This window comes from Carassius gibelio, chromosome B15 (genome assembly GCF_023724105.1).
Source record: "Carassius gibelio isolate Cgi1373 ecotype wild population from Czech Republic chromosome B15, carGib1.2-hapl.c, whole genome shotgun sequence".
NCBI lineage: Eukaryota > Metazoa > Chordata > Actinopteri > Cypriniformes > Cyprinidae > Carassius > Carassius gibelio.
The window spans coordinates 5442731-5466270 of NC_068410.1; the positions used below are offsets into that span (position 1 = coordinate 5442731).

Below are 23540 nucleotides of genomic sequence, written 5' to 3' on the forward strand. Positions count from 1 at the left end.
TTGATGAGGAAGAGCGACTCAAAGCGTGCGTGAGAGAGAGAGAGAGAGAGAGAGAGAGAAGGGATGGGGGTGAAATGCTAATTTTTGGTGTCTGTTCCAAGCAGCTGGCTTTGGTATGGATGACATGAATGATGAATTGTGCTGTGCTGGTACCACCAGCCTCTCTGCTTCCATTCCTCATTACTGTGTGTGTGAGAGAGAATACAAAGAGAGGGGGGAAAAACAGCAACAGCAGCCGGGGATGTTTCCTTTAATTAACCCACATACCAGCACATCTCCAACAACCACAAATGGCAACACACTTGTGTATTTATCTGCTGCAGTCGTGGGTTCAAATGCAGCACCGGCACAATGAAATCAAACACTAAATGTTGCATGCTCCATACACACAATTAAAAGTCAATAGTCAAGCGTGAGCTCATATCTTATCGCTATGAGGACCAGCGATAAATCGGTGCAGACGGGTGTTAAAATTGCAACTATAGAATGCAATCATTTCCACAAATAAGTGGGGAAAAAGGGAAAATGCATTTAGGCGGAGCAGGTGAAAAATGAGAAGGAAAAAGCCATGAAATTGGGAGAAAGAGGAAAAGTTGCTTTGCTGGCGAAATAAAAGAGCTAGTCATTATTTTTCAGCCTCGCAAGCTTACAGGACGCAGCAGTCTCTCTCTGTGTGTAGTTTACTCAAAGGGTCAGATGAAATGAAAACACAAGCCGGGTTATGGGATAAACACAAACACAATCATTTTTCAGTGAACACAACAGCTCTGTGTGTACTACACACACTATATACAGTATGAATAAAATAAAATCTTTCATTTAAAAAAAACAATAATTATGGCAGCTGTGGTTGCCTGAATAATTTTGTTAAAAAAAATACAAAAAAAGTGTCAAAAGATTTACAGTATAAAACTGTATTTTACAAACTTTGACTGTAAACTAGTAAATTCAACAAGAGATGTAGAATTAGTCCATCACAAGTAGCATTTCCACAAGCTGAAGTAGATGGTAATATATGGAAGGTGCACAGAGTCATTCAAGCAAGCACTGATCTAAATTATAGGTTGATTTGTTCTTTTTTTACTTCTAAAAATTTTACAATTAACAGCATTTTACTGTAAAATTATATGAAATATCTGGTTAGATCTTTTACAGTTTTTCCATGTATATAGTATTGGAACTTACTGTTAACCTATTAACAGTTTCTTTCCCCATAGCATTTTTACCATATTTTACAGTTAAAATTGCACTCATTTTATTTTTTTTTACAGTGCAAGTCTGTCTCTTTTTCTCTCAGTTTGGTTCCTTTTTCATTCATGGTCTGAATCCAAGCAGTAGCCAAGAAAGAATATAAACGCCACTCTTAAAAAATAAAGGATATTTACTGGCATTGACAGTTTCATGAACAACTTTTATCATGAATGGAAACTTTCCTTTGCACAAAATGTTCTTTAGATTATTAAATTCTTCTTCAGACTAAGAAAAAAAAAAAACAGTTCTTTTATGAGCTTCTCTAAAATGTTTTTTTGGGAAACCAAAAATGGTTCCTCTATGACATTGCTGAAAAAAAAAAAAAAAACATTTTGGAACCTTTAGTGTTCAATAAAATCTTTCAATAAAATCACTTTGATATGTATTATATAAATGCAAAACATCTCCTTCATTGTATATTGATGTTCTACAGATTGTAATATGAGTTTGGAATTACATGAAGGTGAATAATGATGACTCGGTTTTAGATCTTTGATTAGGTACTTTTAGATTTACTTTAATATTAACAATAAAAGTAATCTGTTTTTACCAACTTCCTGTACTTATGTGACATTTGAGATCTGTATTACATCTATATAATACATGAAACAGCATGTTCTTGTACCCCAAAAAATGAAGTCTAGTCAGCTAAATGTCAGGTTTGGATGAGCTACACTGAGAATTTAGTGGATTTGGCAGGATGGATGGGTCGTTTGTAATCTCATTCATCAGACCTCTGATCTAATTGCTCAAAGATGCATTTATCTGTCTGAATGACTCTCTAAATGTGCCAAAAGGAGAATAATTATGAATAATTATGAAATCCTTAAAGCTTTTTTCCACATACTCATATAGAAGAAGATTCTAGGGATTTCGTTCTAAAGCTCACAGTTTTCATAGTACATAATCTACATTTCTGTAAAAGCGCATGTATAGTACAGATGGAAAGGGAGGCACAATAAGAGCATATGCCATTAAAAAACAGTATGTGTCCCATCTCTGCAAAAGATTGATGACTTTTGTCGCCGTTTTTGTATTTATCATCCTTTTGTAGCCTTTCTGTTGAGAAGGCAGCAGGAGGTTGTGCATACAAATGATAAAAAATGATCTGGGCATCTCAAATTCAGCCGATTCAGCCCATGAAAGCAAATCCTCGGTGTGAAACGCAGTAAGTGTGAAGGAAATCGAGGAGAAACACGCCACAGACCTTGATGCATTTTTCACAATATACCTTTATTATCTTAATAAATACAAAAAAACAACAACACTGTGATGTTTAAAGAAACAAGTATTAAAAAAGACACTAAAATGCATTAGACATTAGAAATATCAATATTAATTTTGGTATGTTCTGTAAGTGACATCTTTGTCTTATGGACATTTAGTGTACCGGCACGTTTTCAGATGGAAGAGAAAGGAATGGAAATCCACTGTCGACAGGGCCAAAAAGGAAGAGAGAGCATAGCAATCCATCAGGTACAAGGGGTGGAGAAACGTTTCAATAGCGACCATGGAATGAACTCTCTTACGTGAGGATGCATATGAATATATACATTTATATACACCCACATCAACACCACCGATATAGATGTAAAATCACCTGAGATACTCGTTCGCACCTCATTATTCCAAACAGCTGAACACTAGCGTTGAAATGATGTGGATTTTGAGAGAAAAACATGGGACGGCACGTCAGCCCGGTTTGGGAGAGCTCTCCTCAGTAACATTATACAAAAACGAAGACGGAAATAACGAAAGAAAACAGTCATTTCACCAGTTACTCCTGAAGATTCCACAGTAAAAAATATCCTTTTGAGCAGCCTTTTGTACATTATGTTTTTATAATATATTTATATATGTAAAATTTCATCAAGCAAAATGAACCAACTGGACTGTACTGGATGCATTGGCCAAAGACAGTGGAAACGTTTTCTGGAGGTTTGACTGACGTCGTACAGCACACACCAAGGACGTGAAAAAATCGTGTGAGAGATATTGCCGTATTTTTGAAAACCAAATTCAGAATGTTATTGGCTTTAGCTCGATAGTCGTTTTGAGACTTCCACATGTGATGACAGGACGACTATCTGAATCAAGATACCAATGAACGTGGATTTACTTATGGATCTTAGTGATTCAGTGCCCTGCAAAGGTAAAGTAGAACTCGAAAACAAGGCTTTGGGACATTGTCGGAAATATATATAAAAAACAAGATACATTAAGTGCTCAACAAAAATGTTAAATTAAGTTACCTGAATTGTTTCTCCACTCGTGATTTGAGACGTACACAGAATCTCTAGACAAGCATGGGAATTGACATCTACAAGACCTCTAGAGTAAGGCAGAGACCTTACGGGAAGGCAGGGGTATTGTAGGCTTATTCATATGGCTTTTAAATTACTCACTTTCCAAGTGCTTGTCGTCAAATTTTAAGTGGAGATCCAAAAATTAAAAAAGCCCAATTTAACTCGAAGCCCAAATCACCTCCAAACGTTAGCCAAGTTGGTGTCAATTAATTTTGCTATGCTTAGATGGACCAAATTAAAGACTAAATGGAAAAAAAAAGCAAGCTGCAACGTGAGCAGGGAAAGAGGCAAAGTTGGTACCTGTAGTCCAGTGTAGTTCAAAGATCTGGCCTAAATATGTTCCAATTGGACCAAGTGGACTAGATTTACTAGTAGGGGCATCTGGACGTGTTGAAAATAGAACCACCTAGGATATATTTCCCTGCAAACAGTTTCCCAACCCAACTGTGACTATTTCCAGCACAGAGAGAGTCCGGTTCCTCTCTCAGGAACCCCACTGCCGAAAGTTTGTAACTCATTTTGTCAGAACTGTAAGTCTTTCTGCCAGCATAGATGCAGGCATATCTTAATATATCTCTGTACATGGTTATATATTTTCTTCTCTCTAGTTACAGTACAGAAACTCCCCTTCACATTTCCTTTCCTCCAATTCTTCATGTCAGCAGGAGCTATGGTTTTGTGCTTATCACCAAAATTGCAGTGCAAAAGAAAATAATTAATTATAATAATTATTATAATGACAACAATTAATTCATGAGAAGTATTAACAAATGATGGATGACAACATAATTTCTATGGCACCACAGCCCATCAATTCACATATTGTACAAACGACCAACAGCGTAAGAGGGAGGAGAGCGCAGAACCAGAACTCGGCTTGCATAGCAATGCAATAACAATAATGTCATTTTCAATCTCCGATCTCAAGAATATATTTACAGGAAACTCGATTTCCTTTTCGCAAGTTCACCAAAGCGGGGCGACTCAGATCGTAGGCCTTCCATCATTTTTTTTTTTTTTTTTGTCCTCAACATTTTTCTTTTTTCTGTGAATGAATCGTTTAAGGAGGAAGGTGGGGGGGGGGGGATGTTGCGGATCTTGTGGGTTGCATGTCCATCTTTACATCACATTTACAGTTTGTCCTTTTCATATATTTTTTTTTTCTTCTTCCTTCTGACGCTTCACGAGTCCATTGCACCAAGCAGGTGAGACGTTTCCAGAACAGATAAAGGTTTCCATCAAAAAGGCTCACTCTGAAAACAATACAAAGAGAACATGCCAGTCAGTTAGTTCTTTATACAGTTTTAGTAAATGTAAACCATCATCACTTGACTGGGCAAACTTTTAAACCAAAAAGGTTCCAAACTTAGTAAAGCAGAACCAGAATAACCTGTTCAGACTCACATAACTCTCCAGAGTACTGCGCGTTGGGCCCCATGTAGCTGCTTTCGCCCTGCTCCATGGTGGAGCGCTGGTGCTGTCCCCTTGTCCCTTCACCTTTACGAGAACCTGTTGACCCTTTAGAGGAGGCCGTCCCAGAAGAGCTGTGGCCCCCGGGAGATGGGAATGATGGTTTGTTGTATGGCAATATGGCCTCTTCTGAAAACATACAAATATCCAAGCCCACACATTTAGTGGTAAATAAATATTTTTTTTAATCTTTTCCAGTTCGGAACATGTCCATGATTGGTTTCTTTCTGACTAATACTGAGGTGACCAACTCTTGCCAGCTTTGACCAAACCCTACTCATTAGCAATTTGCTCCGATGGCTAAACGAATCTCCACACCGAAGTTTAAGATGAAAATGAAGACATATGAGACCAAACCATAAGGCTTGCCCAACCCACAGCCCCCTCTGTGTCGCGCCAGATCCAGGCCTGGTTCTTTATGCTTCGTTTGGGCTGGAAACCCAGAATGGTGGATCCTAATGATCAGACAGGCACAGATGGAGCTCGGCTTCATTGCAGCTTGTGTGTGTATGCAGTGAAAAATGAGGGCTGGAACGATTAGGGTACATCTGTGCAAGTAAGTGTGCCTCCTGTCTGCTGGTTCCTGGAGAAGGCCTGTGTTGGCCATGGAAGAGCTCACTAAGAAGGGGAGACAAGGCAATCTGTTTGCTCCAGCTTGGCCTCCTTTACAACAGGGACCGTAAATGAATGCCAAGGGTCCACAGCTGGTGCTGTCAAACATCTGCCTCTAATGACCACGATGGCGAGATAATATTTTACAGACCTGATCTGCTGAATTAAGAGCATGTTTACTGTGCCAGGCTGATTAACTCATGTGGACATATACGATCAGGTTCAGTTCTTCCATGAACACATATTTCACCAAGGTAAAACCCAAAATGCATTTCAGATGTCCATTAACCTGCTAAAGGCCAGGCTGGTAAGAGCTGGACTAGTTGGTGAACCATTCAAATTTTCATTTTGGTTGACCAAAATGTCTTTATGGACAAGCTGGATGACCACAGAGTTCAGGAGTGTCCATTCATATTATGTGACGGCCACATTAAAAAGTTTAGCGTCAACCTAGCTAGAAGTTTCTGGCAATCTTAAAGACCTTGATTGGTTTTAGATGTTTTAGTCAGAGTTGGAGCTGAATACAGGACCTTGGCCTTCCAAGAGCAGGACTGGACAGCATGGATATGCTGGTTTGGATTCTTGGAGACTGGCTAACCAAGAAATCCTCGTTGGACAAGTTGCTAACTAACTTGCATTTCCCTTGCTTGGTACCAGTATTCAAAACACTAATTCTAATGTGGTTTCTCCTTTATGAGTCAATTTAAGATTTCAATATGTCAACAGAACTCAAGGTGAGCCATCAATCATCCTACCTGAAACAGGACCGTTTTTCTGTCCTCTTCTGCTCTCCTCTCCTCTTTCTGTGGATCCCAGTCTGTCCTGGGCTTGTTGGTGGCGCTCCAGTGAGGTTCGGGCCTGTCGGTCCAAGGAACTCTTCATCTCCTCCAGGCCCATCATGGGTTGCCTCTCCAAGGAGGAAGCCTTGCGGTCCGAGGGGTTGGGCATGTTCCTCGCCCCCTGGACACGAGCTGTCTGGCAGGGTGGAGGCTCTGGTGGTGGAGGCAGATCTGGGAAAGAAGCAGGATGGGCCATTTGAATTCAAACAATAGGAACAGCATTTACATTTATGTACATTGAGTATTTATCATCATTTGACAGCAGGTGTCTTTTGTATCTAAATAAATGCCTTCAAAAGGGTAATATTGATTTCATTCTGTTTGATAAATGATTATAATGGCTTGGATATTAGCTATTGCTACATGCATTTGCTTATGACCCCATCTGTCTCCTTGAACCAATGCGGACTTCCACATTAATTCAATAAAACATACAAGAGAGATCTGTCATCTACAGTAAACTGGTTTTTGGCTTTCAAATGTGGTCTAAACCATAGCATACATAATTAATCGACTGAAATATTTAGTTCTTTTGGTTGGACTAAACCTTACCATCAGCGCTGGCATCGCGGCGGTGTGGGGCAGTGCCAGGGCCTTTGTGTTTGCGGGTGGGCCTTGCTGCCCGCTGGTGACCCAGGCTGTGTGTGCCTACCGTGCTTCCATCTGTGGAGAACGGGCTGGCAGGACGAGGTCTATGAGGTAGACCTTTATCTGCAGGAATAAAAGAAAGAATCTTGTTTAGCCCGTAATGCTACCAAAACACTACTCGCAGAGGTGATAAAGGAATCTCAAAAGGGAAGTATGTAAGGATTCTCAGGTGGAGGGCAGATAGCTTGTTAGTTTAATTCAGAAGCAGCAGAATCAATCAATACATTGCATTTCTATTGCAAAGCCTGTTGGAGAAGAGGTTTAAGAATGTGGAAATGGTTTTATGGAGAACCTTAAGATCATCATAGAGTCAGAAAGAGGCATGAAGTCAAACCTGCATAATAAAAAAATCTTTAGACATCTGTTTCCAGTTAATTCATTCGTCTATAGTGCAAACTGAATCACTTCACTGAAAGTGCAAGACCAGAACCCTGCTAAGTGAAAACAGTCATCACCAAAACCCACCAAGCAAAATTCATAAAGATGTTAGTATTTGCACCATGCTGCTTCACCAGGAGTTTACCAGCTTAAAATTGGAAAACAGAAAAGAAGCAACATTCTGTTAATTGCAGTCAGCAAACACCAGATTCCAGACTCAAATTCCTGTTTCTGCTAAACCGACCTCTCTTGCTCAGGCTGGTGCCGTCCAGACGGTAACCAGCCTTGTCTGCGGCCGCCACCAGGGCCCGTGCAAAACTGCAATGGGTGAAGAGTGAGCCGTCAGAGGAGCTGGCGGCACTAGACCTTCTGCTGGAGAAGTTTCTGTCATCATCTTCTGAAGCCGAGCCCCAACCATTCACCATGGAGCCTGGAGGGGAGCGGCCGCATGGATGTTAGATTGACCAGGTTTGCTAGTTTTATAGTCCAGAACAGGATGTACTCTGAAATCTTATTCTATTAATATTTAAATGCTAATCAATTATTAATGCCTTTATAAATGCACAAAAAAACTAACATTTACCAGAATAATATTATTGGTCTTTGGTATGCTGGAAATGATAATTCTATTATGTGAAAAAAGATGTGTTATAAAGCACAAGTGAGCTATATTTGTTAATTATAATATACATTATACATTATATTATTAGGTTATGTAATGAAACTAAAAAATATAAAGATGCACACAACCAAAGGCAAAAAAGAAAGAAAGCAAAAAAACAACAAAATCACATAAAACAAAAAATTCTTAACAAAACAAAATGACTGAGGAGGGTAGACTATGTAAAACATACAATAGTAAAAATAATAATAATAATAATAATAATAATAATTCCAAGGCCCACAAAAGTACAGAAAATAAAGACTACAAATTTAAATCAAAGACAACAAAAACAACATAAACATGAGACAAAGTGAAAAAAGGAAAAAAAAAAAAATACAAAAAGCAAACAACAACCACAAAAATACACAATGAAGGTATGAGTCAATGAATAGCTGTGACAATACATGCATTATTTATTAACTAAAACATTAATGTAATTTAATAATTTTTGCTTCACTAATACACGCTGTTAGTTTTTTTTCCCTTCAGTAATGCATCCTATTTCCATCCTCCATATAATCTTTCACCCGACACCTGACTACACAACTACATATCACAACCTCACTTCCTTTTGATTGCTCTGATAGGAAGGAACGCACGCACCTGCTCGTGGCCCGAGGTGAAGCAGCTGATATCACACACGGAAACACGCAGCATGATCAAAGCAACCACACGGCTACGTGCTGTTCTTATTCTTTGGCACTTGTCAGATTTATGGCATGTATTGTTTTGATTGATGGCAACCCGGTAGAAACATCCTAAGGGAAGCCGATGTGAGATGGCATGACTATTGTTTAATGATCCGAGAGGAAAGTTAAGAAGGTTACAGTGGTTACTGTAGCCTGGGTAATATATCTGGTTTCAAGATCTAGCATTGAGCTAATAAGGTTTTGGTGACAGATTTATTACATGTATTGTTATAGTTTGTAGATGATAAAATAGTTTCTATCCCAGCTTAAGATGCAGAAAAAAGTTAAACCACCCAAAAGAATAAGCACTGCATTAAAGATGCTGCTTTAAAAATTATGCATTACTACTTATAATATATAGCTATTTAATGAATATCTTGAATGGTAACATTTTATTTTAAGGTGTCCTATTATATTACAGTACCTGCAAATATAACAAAGAATTTCAAAGCACCAGCATAAATTTAGTTTTTTTTTCTCTTGTCTAAAAGAGAAAGGAGAAGAGGATGCAGACAAAAACAAAAACAAAAACAAACAACACTTTCCTTGCAGTCTCTTCCTTTTAATTTCCTGAGAAACTGCATATGGCTTTTTTTTCGCAAAAAAAAGTTGAGTCCCTCGAGACTCTCTCTCAGCAAACCAAGACTGCATATAATGAATTGGATGTGCTGGCAGAGACAGAGGCGGGTACAGAGCTCCACATCATAGAGGACAGCTCCTGCAGAATACCTGCACTACGCCTCAGCGCCTCCTGCCTCCTCCAGAGACGACATCCTCTCTAACAACCAGCCACCTTAAACAGATCCCTGAAAATACCACGCTTGCACTCTTCACCGTATAATACTGCTGGCAGCTGCAGAACAATAACAATTCTCTGGCCAACATCAATTTTGGATCATGTTCGCAAACCCAAATGTTTTTATACAGCGGGGCTTACCATGAACTGAACTCCCCACAAATTGTTGCTAATTTGGAGTTGGCAGTCATGAAAGGCAATGTTTGAAGCTAGAATACTGTAGCTGCTATAAATATAAGGCTGATACAAAAATCGGAACATTTTCGGGTATTTTTGACACTGCTGAAGCATCTTTCCATTCCTATAATCCACTGTTAATATTCACGGCTCGACTAAATAAAGTTACGCAAGACTGTAAAACTCATCCAACACACTGCTGCTTCTAAAGCTGATTTACACGGCCCTGAGCCCTCATCTGCATATCGTTAAGCATCGTAATCTTTCCCCTTGACGAGTAGGCGGAGACGGCCGCCTCAGGACATGTGACCTTAGTCGGTGCAAGGGTTTATGGGAGCAAAGTGGACCAGGACAGTTAGCTCACTGCTCAACATTACAACTCCCATAAAACACCCTCAATATTTCACAAACTCATGGATTGTGTATGCAATAAATAATGAGACACAATAAAAAAAAAAATGTTCCATTGATCTTTATTTCATCTTAACTAAGCTGCCCAAAACAAACGGTTGTTAAAAAGGTTTTATTCCCTTCAGAAAGGACAAATCTCCGCCTCTGGGTCTGGCAGTGACCCAGCACTAGTGTAGTGTCAGTTTGGTGCTGCTACTGTGGGCAAAAACAAAGGACACTGGTGGAAGAAAGCAGTGAAAGGAAGCTGTCGAGTCTTACAGGAGGACACAGCCACCACTGAACAGCACTTGCTTTGTGTTTCTCCAGATATCTCAGTCCAGAGAGGTGTCAGAGACGACCCTATACTACAGCGTTCAGGGGAAAATGCACCTCAGAGGTCCAGTCCAGTGAAAGAGACTCAAAATCTATCTATCTATCTATGCACCCAAGACGATGCATACAAGTGCAATGATAATGAATACATCTCTGCCCGATTAGAGGAACAACACTGGCCCATTTTGCCTCAGTCCCGTGGTAAATTGGAGAACAGAGGACTTTTAGATTCTAACCCCACAATTTCATACCCTTCACGTGTCCCCTATGGCAGACGGCCCATAAAATCCTTTCAGTAAGTTGTAAAATGGAAATGGTGCATCCTATCTTCAATGGCGAAATGGAGTCATGAACGTGAGATTTTTTTCAAAACCTTAATGGGAAAATGGAAGCAGTGTGCTTGAGTATTTCGTTCTAATAATAATAGCCTACTACACATAAGCATTAACATAAATATATAACAAACCGTTTTGTTTGGTAAGATTTGTTAATGTTTTAGAAGTAGTCTCTTATGCTCACCAAGGCTTTAATTCATTTGATCAGTATAATACAGTAAAGTCAGTAATATTGTGAACTTTTATTTAAAATTTTGAGGTTTAGTCCAGTTTATCTGAAAATCCTCACTTAACTGTGAGCCATTTTCTGGTGAGGTGGGAGTAAGCACAAGCACCCGCCACACACGTGAGAGCATAATGACAAACAATCCAGCTATTGTCAGACAAGCTGAGCAAAACAGTATTTTACCATGCTAGGGCAAACAGAGCCACCACATGCGGTACACTTGTGAATAAACCATGACCGGTTCCCATATAAACATCAGCAGTACAATCTTAAAGTGCCCGCTGGACTGAAATATGCTGCTTTTAGATTAGAGATCAGTACCTCTGTTTTACGTTCTTATCTTTATGCCACACATGCTGTTGAATGGTAATTTGATATCTGGGTAGATCATATCTTTTGGCGTCGCTGACCAAATGGACTGCATTTTAAATTAACCTTTTAAATAAAAATAATTAAAAAGATTTTTGTAGTTGATTTTTGTCTCTACCATCCATGAGCAGGTTCAAACTGAGTCCTGAAATGATTTAACAGAGAAAGAAATCCCAGATTACGAAGACGTTGGATGAGATAATGAACAAATGAAATGACCACCCCTGCACTGAAAGAATCCAGTCTGCACAGGACATTTAACTATGCACCCAACTCAATAGTTCAAAGGTTTAGATAAACCTAAAGGGCTTTATGAAGAACTTTAGAATGTTTCTTCAAAGTAGAAATTCATATAAATGGAAAAGTAATCACAAAAATGTATGCTTACCCGTAACAGAGCTGTCCAAGTTGTCCATGCTGGAGCCTGGCGTGTGTTCGATGCCCCTAATTGGTGGCGACATCTCATATCCTTCATCCTCCTCCTCATCGTCATCTTCGTCAGGAAGGTCTGTGTCAATATCAGACACTAGGGTGCTGGAGATGTAACCCACGGGCGGTGCAGGGGCCTGGGGTGGGTAAGGCCCAACCTGCATGTGCCTAAAGACAATTCAAGAAGTCAAACATGAACATACCACGCTTTTTTGCATAACCAAGCAAGAGCTTCGAGGGTTGTCAGAAGGAGACAAAGGGTGTCAATGAGCGACAAGCCTAAACAAAAGAGATACGCGTGGGGTGTGCTGTCTGTCAGGTGAAATTTGGTATTCCTAGAACATTCCTTGTCATCTCTCCGATGAATTGGGACAATTCAGCTAATTCAGCAGTGCCACGGTTTGCATGCTAACACAATGACCTACTAATTGCAGCTTGAAGAGGATACAATGGCAAACACCACAGGCATGTCTTTGCTGTGGCTGTTACCCATTAGACAGCTAGGTTCGATGACAGACCTACTGTGTGTCTATATATATATATATATATATATATATATATATATATATATATATATATATATATATATATATATATATATATATGTGTGTGTGTGTGTGTGTGTGTCTCGGTGTGTATTTGTGCAGTGCTGCTGCTGCGTTGATGCGGTCTGTGCCAGGATTTGGATATAATTATGGGCTCTTCCCAGTCGTCACAAATGTTCTATGAGCAACATACTCATTATGGTGGTAACATGACATGTTCCTCCTGACAAGTAGAGTCCGTTTCCTCGCAGTGCTGACTGTAATAAGCAGAAGTTGGTTTCTCTTGGAAAGAAAGGTTGAAGCATGGCTTTAGCATTGGGGCTTTATTAAAATGCATTACGCAGTATGGGAGGAACGACTATCAGTTGTTTTCATATTTAATTTAGCTAAATTCACTTTTTTTCATTTAAATCATGCTCCTATTGAAAATTACTAACACATGTGGTGCAATAAAAACTTTTTTTTTTTGGTTTAATTCAGTTGTGGGTAAAAAGGAAGCCAGTTAAGTGTAAAAAAAACAAAACTCTTTGAATCTTTGAAGTTAATTAGTCATTTTTATATTTTATAATTGCATTTAGTGCCTCTAGTGAAGAGGTGTTCAAACTTTTGTAAGTTTTGGAATGTAAGTGTTGCATTATACCAAAGTATATTAAACTGTAATATTTTAAAATCAAATTCACTTATATTATCCAGTGCATTGAGATCTTACCAAGTCTGTTTAGCCATGTCCAACTGGTAAGCACGGGTTAGCTCATCTAGGTGGGATTGGAGCATGGGCTGTATTTCTTCCCGTGGGGATGGGCTCAGTGTGGCTGTTGACTGCTTGCCAAAGGAAACTGCTGCTGGGGAGGAGGCCACACCCCTTATTGGAGGAGTGGGCACCCGTTCTTCCTCTTCCTCCAGCTCATCCTCTAAACCCTGATGGAGGTATGTCTGCACAGGCAAGGGTGGGCCCCAACCATCACTATCATATCTGAAACAAATGAGCATAGAAACAAAATGAAAACAGACCACAGACAGGTCCCTGTGGCACCCCACAATCAGCTGTATGTTAGGAAAGAGAGAAAGGAATTTTGTTTTCTTTTAAAATGTTAGTCTAGCCAACAGTTATGGATATAGTGAGACTCAGGTCTAGCAACATAGTGGTAATGATGTAAATCTTGGGTTAAACCTAAAGGGATTTTCTCAGCTTTCCTTTTTCTTTAATGCAGGCTGATCTGGCAGACTGGCTGTGTTTTCTTATTTCCCAGAACTGTGCTTATACATGCTGAAATAATACATGTCATAAAGCCAACGTTCATTAGAGGAATTTGTCAGTGCACATCCCGTAGGACATAACAGTTTTAATCTGAAGCCATTAAAGACAGTGGCGAGATTTACTGCATAGAAGACTACTCATTTGCCAGAGAGCCTATTAAGCCCGATGACTCTCTGAGATGGAAATTAACAGGGTTGAAAGGCAAGCACACCTCTCCAGCAGGGTTTTTAATTTGTATCACCACCTTCATGTTTTCTTCTAACTGTACAGATGGGGCAATGCTCTAGTCAGACAAGAGTGGAGTGCTGACGTAGGTGAAAACATATTAAAAGTTTTCTGAGTGTGAACATTTTGTCAAACAGGGTTTTAATATTACATCTTGTCTATTTATAATAGACAAAAAAATCAATCATTTAGTGCTAGTGGCTTGATTAACTTTCTAAGGAATAAATCAATCCCATACGCAGATTTTTAAATAATATCTTAGCTAGCAAGAACAAGAATTTGAACTAATTCTTACAAACATCATGGCTGATTTTATGTTAAACCACCATTTTTACTTGATGGGAAAAATCCAATGCTTGATTACATGGATCATAATCTCTTTATATATATTATAGATGTGATCATTGAATTGGCCTCTATTACTTGTACAAAGTAAAGCTGAATGAGTAACTCTGAACCCTACCCTCCTCCGTCATGGTGCTCTGAGGCATAGTGGTCCATCTCTGTGCCTGGAAGAGGGTGGACAGGAGGGGGAGGGAGTGGAACATTAGCCCAGTTAGAGCCATTCATCTTGGTGGGCTTGGAGTTTGCTTTGGTCTTCTTCTTCCTTCCGCCTTTCCCACCTAAAATAGTAAAAGTTGGGGATATCTGTTAAAGCCTGAATGTAGAATGATGCCATGTGATTAGCCAATTTCCATGTTTTCACCTTAAAAAGTAAATCAATTTATTCCCCACATGACATGTGCTTGCAATTCTCTATTCTAGTGAAGGCTCTTGCAATGCCACTGTCATACGCAATTACTTGTATGTTAGAATGTACAACTGCAACTGCTTTCAAAATGTTCCCAAGCCAACACGGCCATAAAAGCAATCTCAAGGCTTCACGGTGAAAGAAACAATTTGCAGCATGTCAATGGCTCAAAGACTGAAATCTAAAAAATAAATAAATAAAAATACTGAAAAAAAACTTTGATCTCCTTTTAACTGCTATTCATGCAGCTTGCTTGAATAACTTTGCTTACAACTCTGGTTCTACTCTACAAATGTGCACTTTTCTTTACTCTTAGAAAAAGTACTGGGAAAGAAACCGAACGTGTCAAAGGTGGAAAGAAAAAAGGCTGTTGAACTTGACTATGTTGCATCCTCAATTTCCCTGGACAAAAGATTTGGTAAATCACACACTTGCCCAAGAACTAGTACGAAGGATAGTAATTAATCACCCTTCTGTCACAATCTAATTAACAAAACCATCTAAATGTAACGGCCATGTCAGATGAAGACATTTGGGACGAGGAAGTGATGTATATGCGTGTCCTCCACAGACTTCATGCAGAGGCGGCAGGATTCATTACTGTAAATTATTAATGCCGCCGCTGGCAAACTCGACATGACCAGTGCATTGCTGCATGTTGCCAGGTCCTCCCGCATTTCAAGCCAGGCATAAAATAGCTGAGGCTGATGGAGTCAGACAAACGGCCAAATGCAAATGGGAGGGAAAACCTTCATTGGCAGCACTTGTGCTGTATGGGATCCTATCTGTCATCATCTGCCTCTGTCTGCCAATGGCCTCTAATCGTCCCTGCCGCCTCAAAATGTTCCGATTCAGGCAGCCCTGCGGTTTCAAACATCATGTTATTTAATATGATGCCAGGACTTTGACAGGGCTATACATTAAGTCCAAAAAACTCTTTATAAAAGCCATGTTGAATCAAATTCAAGGCTATGAATAGACTATCTTCCCTGGATCTTCAAGGAATATTCCACCCAAAAATGAAAATGATGATGTTGTTCCAAAACCATATGACTTTCTTTTTTCAGTGAAAACCAAATAAAGAAATTTGAAGAATTGTGCTGTTCAATGAGCTGAATTAAAGACTGAGGCTGTCACGCTTTAAAAAAGATGCAATTGCAACATAAAAGTGGTCCAAATGATTAGTACTTTATGATTTAATAATGATCATATATAACTAGTTCTTCTTTGTTCATTTAGAAAGTTTCAAACTACCGTTTTAAGATCACAGAACCCTCATAAAACCAAAATAAATTGCTCACAAAATGGACTGATATGGCTTAAGTTCAGTCAGTGTTGTTACTGTAAAAAAAAAAAAAAAAACATTATAATTGTTTTTATTAATTTGAGAAAATGTGAATAGAAAAAATAAATATAAAAAAAACACTAAAACTAATATTATATAAGTAATATGAAAACAAAAGATTGTCTTATATCATATAGCTTCAGAAAATATAGTTATATTGAACACTTTTATTATGCTTTTTTGTCCTTGGCTTGGGATTAAGATTGATTTCAATTTAAATTCATTGTACAGTACTGTACATAGAACGCAACCAGAAAGGGAAAACCAGTATAATAATTAAAAAATAATAATTGTGTGTCAAAATTAAGAATCCACACAGGTTTGGAACAACATGAAAGTGAGTGTTTTCAAAATATCCTTTTTTGGGTGCACTGTTCCTTTAAGAAAAACAAAAACAAGTGTGAAAGAGCAAGCGCAAGAGGATGAGTTCTGTAGCTATGCACAGTTTAAGGCATATTTGTCATGTGGTGGCTGACGTTTATGATATTCTCAGCAGTCAGCCTATTACAGAGCTTTCTCATCGCCGGAACTTCTCGCTGACGGTGCGCTATTGTTCCGACGGCCGAGGGAGAGCGTGAGACATTAGGAGTCTTGCGGAGGGATGGAAGTGTCAAACGAAGATGAATAAAGCATGCTAGTAATAAAAAAATAACAACAGGCTAGAGGCAGAAGTGGCTGGAGTGGGGGGGAAGTAATTGGGTTTCCTAATCGTTCCTCTGGGTGACGCGCGGCGTCAGCCAATAAATGAAGAGATGGCGTGATCATTCAATCACTCCCTTTCTCTTTTCTCCTTTCTTTCTCCCTCTGTTTGTCGAGTAGAGGGCATCAATAATGTAAACGAGTCTCTGCTGAGGAGTCAGGGGAGCTCCTGAAATTACCAATGTAAGAAATGTGAGGAAAACAGACAGGAAGGGTGCAGTGGGACAGAAGTGACTCGACTGACAAACATGAGGTCGCTTTCTGAATGAGGCCGAACTAGGCTAGCGAAGAGGCAAAGGAATGTTTCATAACTTATAAAGTTTCACACCTTTAACACATCAATGAGAGCTTGCTCAACTCGGACCTGTTCTATCTTGTACAATTAATTATGAGCTAATTCTATGTTATGGTAGGAAAAAGAAGTAATAACATTATTTGAAAATAATTTGCTTTTAATGGGGCAGTTCAAATACTTGATGCATGTGAAAATGCATGTATTTGATTAGTAAAAGAGAGTTTTTCAGTTTTTTTTTTAAGAAAAGCAGAGAATTTTGGCTCCAAACCAACCTGTACTCCAACCAATACGCTCATATAGGTCGTTTGTCCAAATCCCTGAAATATGACCCATCAAAGAGTATACTAAAAATTGCACCCCTATCAGCAATAGGTTGTTTTCATATGAATGTTTTGTACTCTTTTATTTGCACTGTGATTTGCGTTTCGTGCAGCTCAGTTGGTAGATTATTGCGTTATACCTTGATATACAATCATGCTATGATGGGTTCGATCCCAGAGAACGGACGTGCACGTAAAATGTATATGCTAAATAAATCATAATTTAACATGATTTCTGTGAGGGTTAGGTTTAGGGGTGGGGTTAGGTGTGGTCATTCGAACGAATAAGCCACCTAGTAAAATATGTATGAATTACTGTGAGATCGGTGTAAAAAACCCACACATTGTATTTAAATAAACGTGCGTTTTGATTGGTAATGACGTTATACTGTACGTCATTTCATGACGACAGATGCAACGCGATACTGTCATTATTTTTACGCCCACTAGAGGGCGCTTAACTTTAAAATGTAAATATACCTCGTAATAAGGTGCTTGCACAAACGACATATATGGACGTTTTTTGTTGGAGGACAGGCTCGCCTATTCTAAAGTGAAATTATAGTAAAGCTTTTAGTAATTCATAAAGACTTAAAACCTAAAACAGTACTCTAAAGTGAACCTATTAGTAAACAATAATCTAAAATCAAATGTACTAATAGAAACTATAAAAGTTATCATAAACTTTGTAAAATACACGGCACAACTTGTTACCGATCCTTATTTTATAATCAAAAGGTAAACATTTACTGTGGAAGCAAACAAAATGCATATTTTCCATTATAGGCTAATAAGTGGTCTGTAACAAACTTGTTACTGTAGTAGTACTTTGTACTTGTCTTTTACTCAAGTAATTTTGAAAATGAATAGGCCTACTTATTTTACTGGAGTAATATTTTACTGGGGCATCAGTACTTTTACTCAAGTACTTGATATGTGGGCCACAGCCGGATTATTACAGTGACTATTTGCGTATAACTGTTCAGTAGTAGTTATTTCATAGTTATTTTTCTTGAACCTTAACTAGTACGAAATTAATAGTAGTTCTTCAGAAGGTATGGCAGAATATATTAGTTAATAATTAGCTAACAGTTATTTAACACAATTATAAAATTATATTAGATACGGATTAGTTAACACATCTTCCTTAGTAGTTAACAGTAGTAAGTTAAGTCTATATGTATGTAAACCTTGATGTATAGATCTCAATTTAAAAAAATTTATGTGGTCCAGAGTAAATCAAAATAATATTTCACAATATTACTCTTTTTGCTGTATTTTGACATTTGAATGGCAGTGTTACATACAGTTTAAAGTACACATGTGATATCACATTATATCATTACAGTCCGCTGTACAAAAGTTAAACAAGATCCGAATGTTTCAATTTGTTCAACTGATCTCTATCTTCTAAACAATCCTCGCCTGAAGAGGTTGAGATGTTTGACCTAAATCTACCCTTGGAGTCCTAATTGCAGCCCATGAAACACTTGAGCCAGATGCTTGGAGAGCTTCCCATCTAATGTCTGAGGCTGCGTTGGATTACTGCACAGTTAAAGTACTGGCATGAAACTTGATTAGAGAGGAGAAAGAGAGGCACATGGACAGCGAGACAAGAGGATGGGGGCCGTCTCCATGTCCTATAAATGACATTGTAATTTTCAGTACATGAATTTTATTGCAGCTTGTAACCATTAAAGGGAGGAATCGGCTCAGATCAAGCTGCTGGAGTGCGTGTGTGCATTTCCGAGTGGTTTCCTTTATGTTGCAACAGTAACCTATGACAAAACAAACCTCTGCTTAAATCAAAAACAGACTGACATTGTTAACACAAGGTTAATGACAATGTCAAAAGATGCATTGCTGGAATTACAGCGTTTGCAACAGGTCAAACTGAGCCAGAAGATAAAGGCTGAATGGATTGTGTCATGCACCATTTCTGCTTCACATGTGAAAAGTGCTGTGAGGAACCAAAGGAGAAGAGCAGAAATGCTTGATTTGACATTTTTGCCTTTTAACCCTCTAATGCTATTCAGTCATTTCTTACTGGAAAATTGGCATTGCTACAGTATGTGAACACACACACACACACACACACACACACACAAAATCACAGATATGATTAAAAAAAGTCACACTTCATTGTAATTTAGTAATTCTGTTCATGGTCAATAAAGACTGAACTGGAAATGAATAGAAAGTGAATTCATCTAATGATATTTTAGTCAAAATTTGACCGAAAATATATTTTTAGAGATAACATTAAATTTGGAACACAACTTGTTTAGATTTACGTCTTAGATTTTCATTCATTTTGAGAGTAAAACATGTTTTGGAACATATAGTTTTCGTATAAATTTACAAATAGTACTGTGCATTTTCAATAATAATGAACTTTTTTTTTTTTTTTACTTTTTCACTTTTTAATTTCAGCAATAATCTGCCAGTTGTCTTCTTTAAAAAGAGACCAAACAAAGCATTTAAGATTTTATGACAGTTTCAGTTGAAAATGTTATGTTTGTGGTGAACAGGTAATAAATGAATCATAACTATTCCATAAATAGAGTAGTACTTTAAAAATACCCTAAAAACACAAAATATTACATAAAGAAACATTACTGACTTAAAATATGCATTTACTAAAAAATTTATAAACTAAAAAAACAGAAAAAGAAAGAACCAAAGGGTTAAAGACAGCATTTATGTAATCTAAATATCATTATGCAAAGGTCAGTGATCAGAATTCCCTTATATCACAGCAGAATCATACTTTAGTAGAAACCAGGACTTTTCTGTCCAGGCCATTACACAATGGCTGTAGATCCAGTCGACTTGACTACACAGTTATTACACAAAGCTATATTATCAACAGTAAAGAGCAGGAGTCATGGCGTGTGCACCACGGTTAGTGGAGGTGAAAGGGGAGAGGGGTAGACTGAAGGAAAGATGCGGGTGGGCTGCTGACCCTGGGCCGGTGAAATACCAACCTGACAGACTGTTGCTCCGATCTGAGCTGTTGTGGGAGCTGGTGGTGCTGAAATCCTGTGATTGGTTGTGCGGCATTCTATTACACAATCCGTCAGCCAATCGGTAGTCAGGAATGAAAAGGAGTGCTAGTGGAGGCGAAGGGCAAAAAAGTGGCATCAGGTGGAGGGCAAGACGGCACAAGCGCATGCAAGGGCGTGCAGTTAGAGCAACAAGCAAAGCACCGATCTCACACACAACCCCTACTGTATTTAAAAATCATTGTCTTCCTAACTGAACAATGCTTAGACCCAATACTTGAACATTTTAAAATAAATACTAATAAAATGAAATAAGTAAAATTGTTCTTTTAAAATAAATACAATTCAAATAAAAGTATTTCATTGTATTATTTATTATAAATAATTATAATGCATATAATTTATTAAATATTATATATTTACAAGTAATAATACTTAATGATTTATAAAGATATTTAATAAAAAATTCTATAAAAAAATAAATGTGTAATATAATGTACTATACAATTGGCTGCCTTGATAAAGTGTTCTAAATCATTCACTTATAAGGCTTTCTTTCTTTCTTTCTTTCTTTCTTTCTTTCTTTCTTTCTTTCTTTCTTTCGGTTAGGATGCTGCCCATGTAGGTAGCAGACTGCACGGCAGCTCACTAAGCTCTGGAACAAAGCCCTAATTGCTTTAGAATCTCTTAATTTGTCTAGTTTCTTTGGAACGTGTCTCATTCAGAGGTTAACAACATACATTAGTGCTAATTTTCCTGGAATTAATTCTATTTGTTGGCAAGTTAACCAGTTCATGAAAACATTTATAATTGTGATTTACAGTAATTTCATAGTTAGAGGTTTGTTCAAGTCCAAATGAAAGCGAAAATGTTTTTTAATTGCATTAAGGAACATCTACAATTTATCATTCTGCACAACTGCAGAGAATAAGTTCATTAATATGGATAGTACATTTTTGATTAAAAAAAGTGCATTTGTCTAAAAGCTTTTCAAAATAGAATAAATCTTGGCTAATGGCATTACACTCTTTTAGCCCAAAGACAATGTAAATAATAAATGCGGTTGGTCAGAAACACATTCAAGGGTCATGAATTCTGTTAAGGGCCAATGATACACAGTCTTATTGTTCCTGAATGTCAGAAAAATGCAACATTAATAAAATGATGGTCAAATTAACACTGATACAAACCTCAGGCAATATCCAGAAATAGAGCAGCTGGCTTTGTTTCAAAAGATTTTGGACACAAATAAAACACACAAAACAAGCTCTCTCTTTCGCACACACACACACCCCCACGGCCCTTCAGCCCGACTCACTGTTGTTGCAGGAGTTCTTGTCTGGCAGTGAGTAGCCCAGGTTGGCCATCTCCTGCTTGGCCTGTAGGGAGGTCTTCCACTGGGCCTCGGGCAGATCGACGGCCAGCTCGTGAATGCTGTTGGAGTGGAGGATCTGGGTGGTGGCGTAGGGCGTGGCCTGGGAGGCGGGGCTTGGACTGCCAAATCCACCTTTGGTGGTGAAGTCGATGCTGCTGTAAATGGCTCCGTCTGAAAGCATGGTGCCCGTCTTATCGGCCTGGGCACTGGGCATCCCGTCTGAGTGGAACGGGAAGATAGAATGAAACGAAGACAAACAAGATTGTGAAGTTAATATGGTGAAAATATGCTGATGTCAGAAGTGAGGTCAATTTTTCAAGAACAAAGCATTTCAGTTCAATGTTCTTTATCAACTTATAAGTCTGATATATGTAATTTTGGTAATAATAATAACAATAATAATAATAAACTATAAATGTATACAACTACAAGAATACTAAATAATAATCATAATAATCATTATAATAATTTTGATAATAGTAGAAATATAAATTATAAATATATACAACTAAGATTAATACTTAATAATAATATCTAATAATAATTATAATTAATAATAATAGCAAACAACAACAACAGCAATAATAATAATAATAGTAGTAATAATAATAATAATAATAATAATAATAATAATAATAATAATAATAATAATGCTCAGAAAATGATGGAATTCTGACATTGTGATTTCTGAGGCGGTGTGAAATCAACAACAATATTATTAATATACCTAATATAACTATAAGAATTTGTAATAATACATTTATGTATAATAATAAATAATAACAATAATTACAAATAGTTTTAATACACTAAATTATTATAACAATAATGTTATTATTATTATTATTATCATCATTGTTATTGTTGTTATTATTATTATTATTATTATTATTATTATATTTAGTTAATGCTCAGAAAATTGTTGAAATATAAATTATACACACACACACACACACACACCATTATTATATTATACATTTTTCATACACATTTTAATGAATATATTATTTATCATAATGTATTACATACTATATTATAAATTACAGAAAGAGACAGATTAATCATACTGAAAGTTTGTGGATATTCAATATTTTTGGTGTGGACAGGCCTTTAGTTTCTTTTCATTCTTTCCCTTTGACTCACTTATAGTATATTCTCTTTGCATTTTCGTCTTTGCACTTGTGAAGGAGGAAATAATGCTATAACTCTACACGTGTGAGTGTGTATATGCGTGTACTGAAGAGAAAATGATATACAGCAGCTGCATCTGCACCACTCAAGCTTCGGCTGTCCTTCACGACTCACTGCTCCTCCACCATCGGCCCTTCCTCTGTCTGACAGTGGGTCAGAACCACAGCCATTAGTTTCAGTGTGACAGCAGGATGCGGGTGGCTATATAAGTCTGTCCCAGTGCATGATGAATAAATGTGTGCATCCAAAAACGGCCCATGCAATATGCATACAGGTGTTCATCTTACGGACAACACCAGGACACCCTGAATGAATCATCGTCCATGAATATAAAAAGGGAAGATACATTTTCTTTCATCTGATGGCGAGAGTTTGCTTTTAACACTTTGAACTCTTGACTACAACCGATTTCACCAATATAATATGTCCTAAATTCCTAGCCAATGCAGCAACGTCTGAGAGTGGATTTACCTCCGCGGCCGAAGTTGTTGAGGTCGTTGGATCCTCCAGAGCCGCTGTTAACAGGCAGACTGGTGGCCGGCCAGGAGTCAGCGAGCCAGGGGTATCCTGAATCACTGGCATTCAGCAGACCAGGACGACTGCGGGAACACAAACCATG

General features: G+C 37.9%; 1 protein-coding gene across 3 annotated transcripts in view; it reads right to left on the reverse strand.

The window, feature by feature from the left end:
- Positions 1-2463: 2463 nt before the first annotated feature.
- LOC127972426 (roundabout homolog 2) overlaps positions 2464-23540 on the reverse strand; it is a 369417-nt gene continuing 348340 nt past the window's right edge. For all 3 annotated transcript variants that reach the window (XM_052575901.1, XM_052575902.1, XM_052575903.1), the window contains 11 exons: positions 23393-23520; positions 21674-21949; positions 20338-20463; positions 14404-14563; positions 13167-13430; positions 11872-12080; positions 7749-7934; positions 7031-7189; positions 6395-6649; positions 4962-5156; positions 2464-4810 (listed from right to left, as the gene is read on the reverse strand). In XM_052575901.1, coding sequence (XP_052431861.1) covers positions 4809-4810; positions 4962-5156; positions 6395-6649; positions 7031-7189; positions 7749-7934; positions 11872-12080; positions 13167-13430; positions 14404-14563; positions 20338-20463; positions 21674-21949; positions 23393-23520 — 1960 coding nt within the window. In that variant the 3' untranslated portion in view covers positions 2464-4808. The remainder of the gene's footprint in view (positions 4811-4961; positions 5157-6394; positions 6650-7030; positions 7190-7748; positions 7935-11871; positions 12081-13166; positions 13431-14403; positions 14564-20337; positions 20464-21673; positions 21950-23392; positions 23521-23540) is intronic.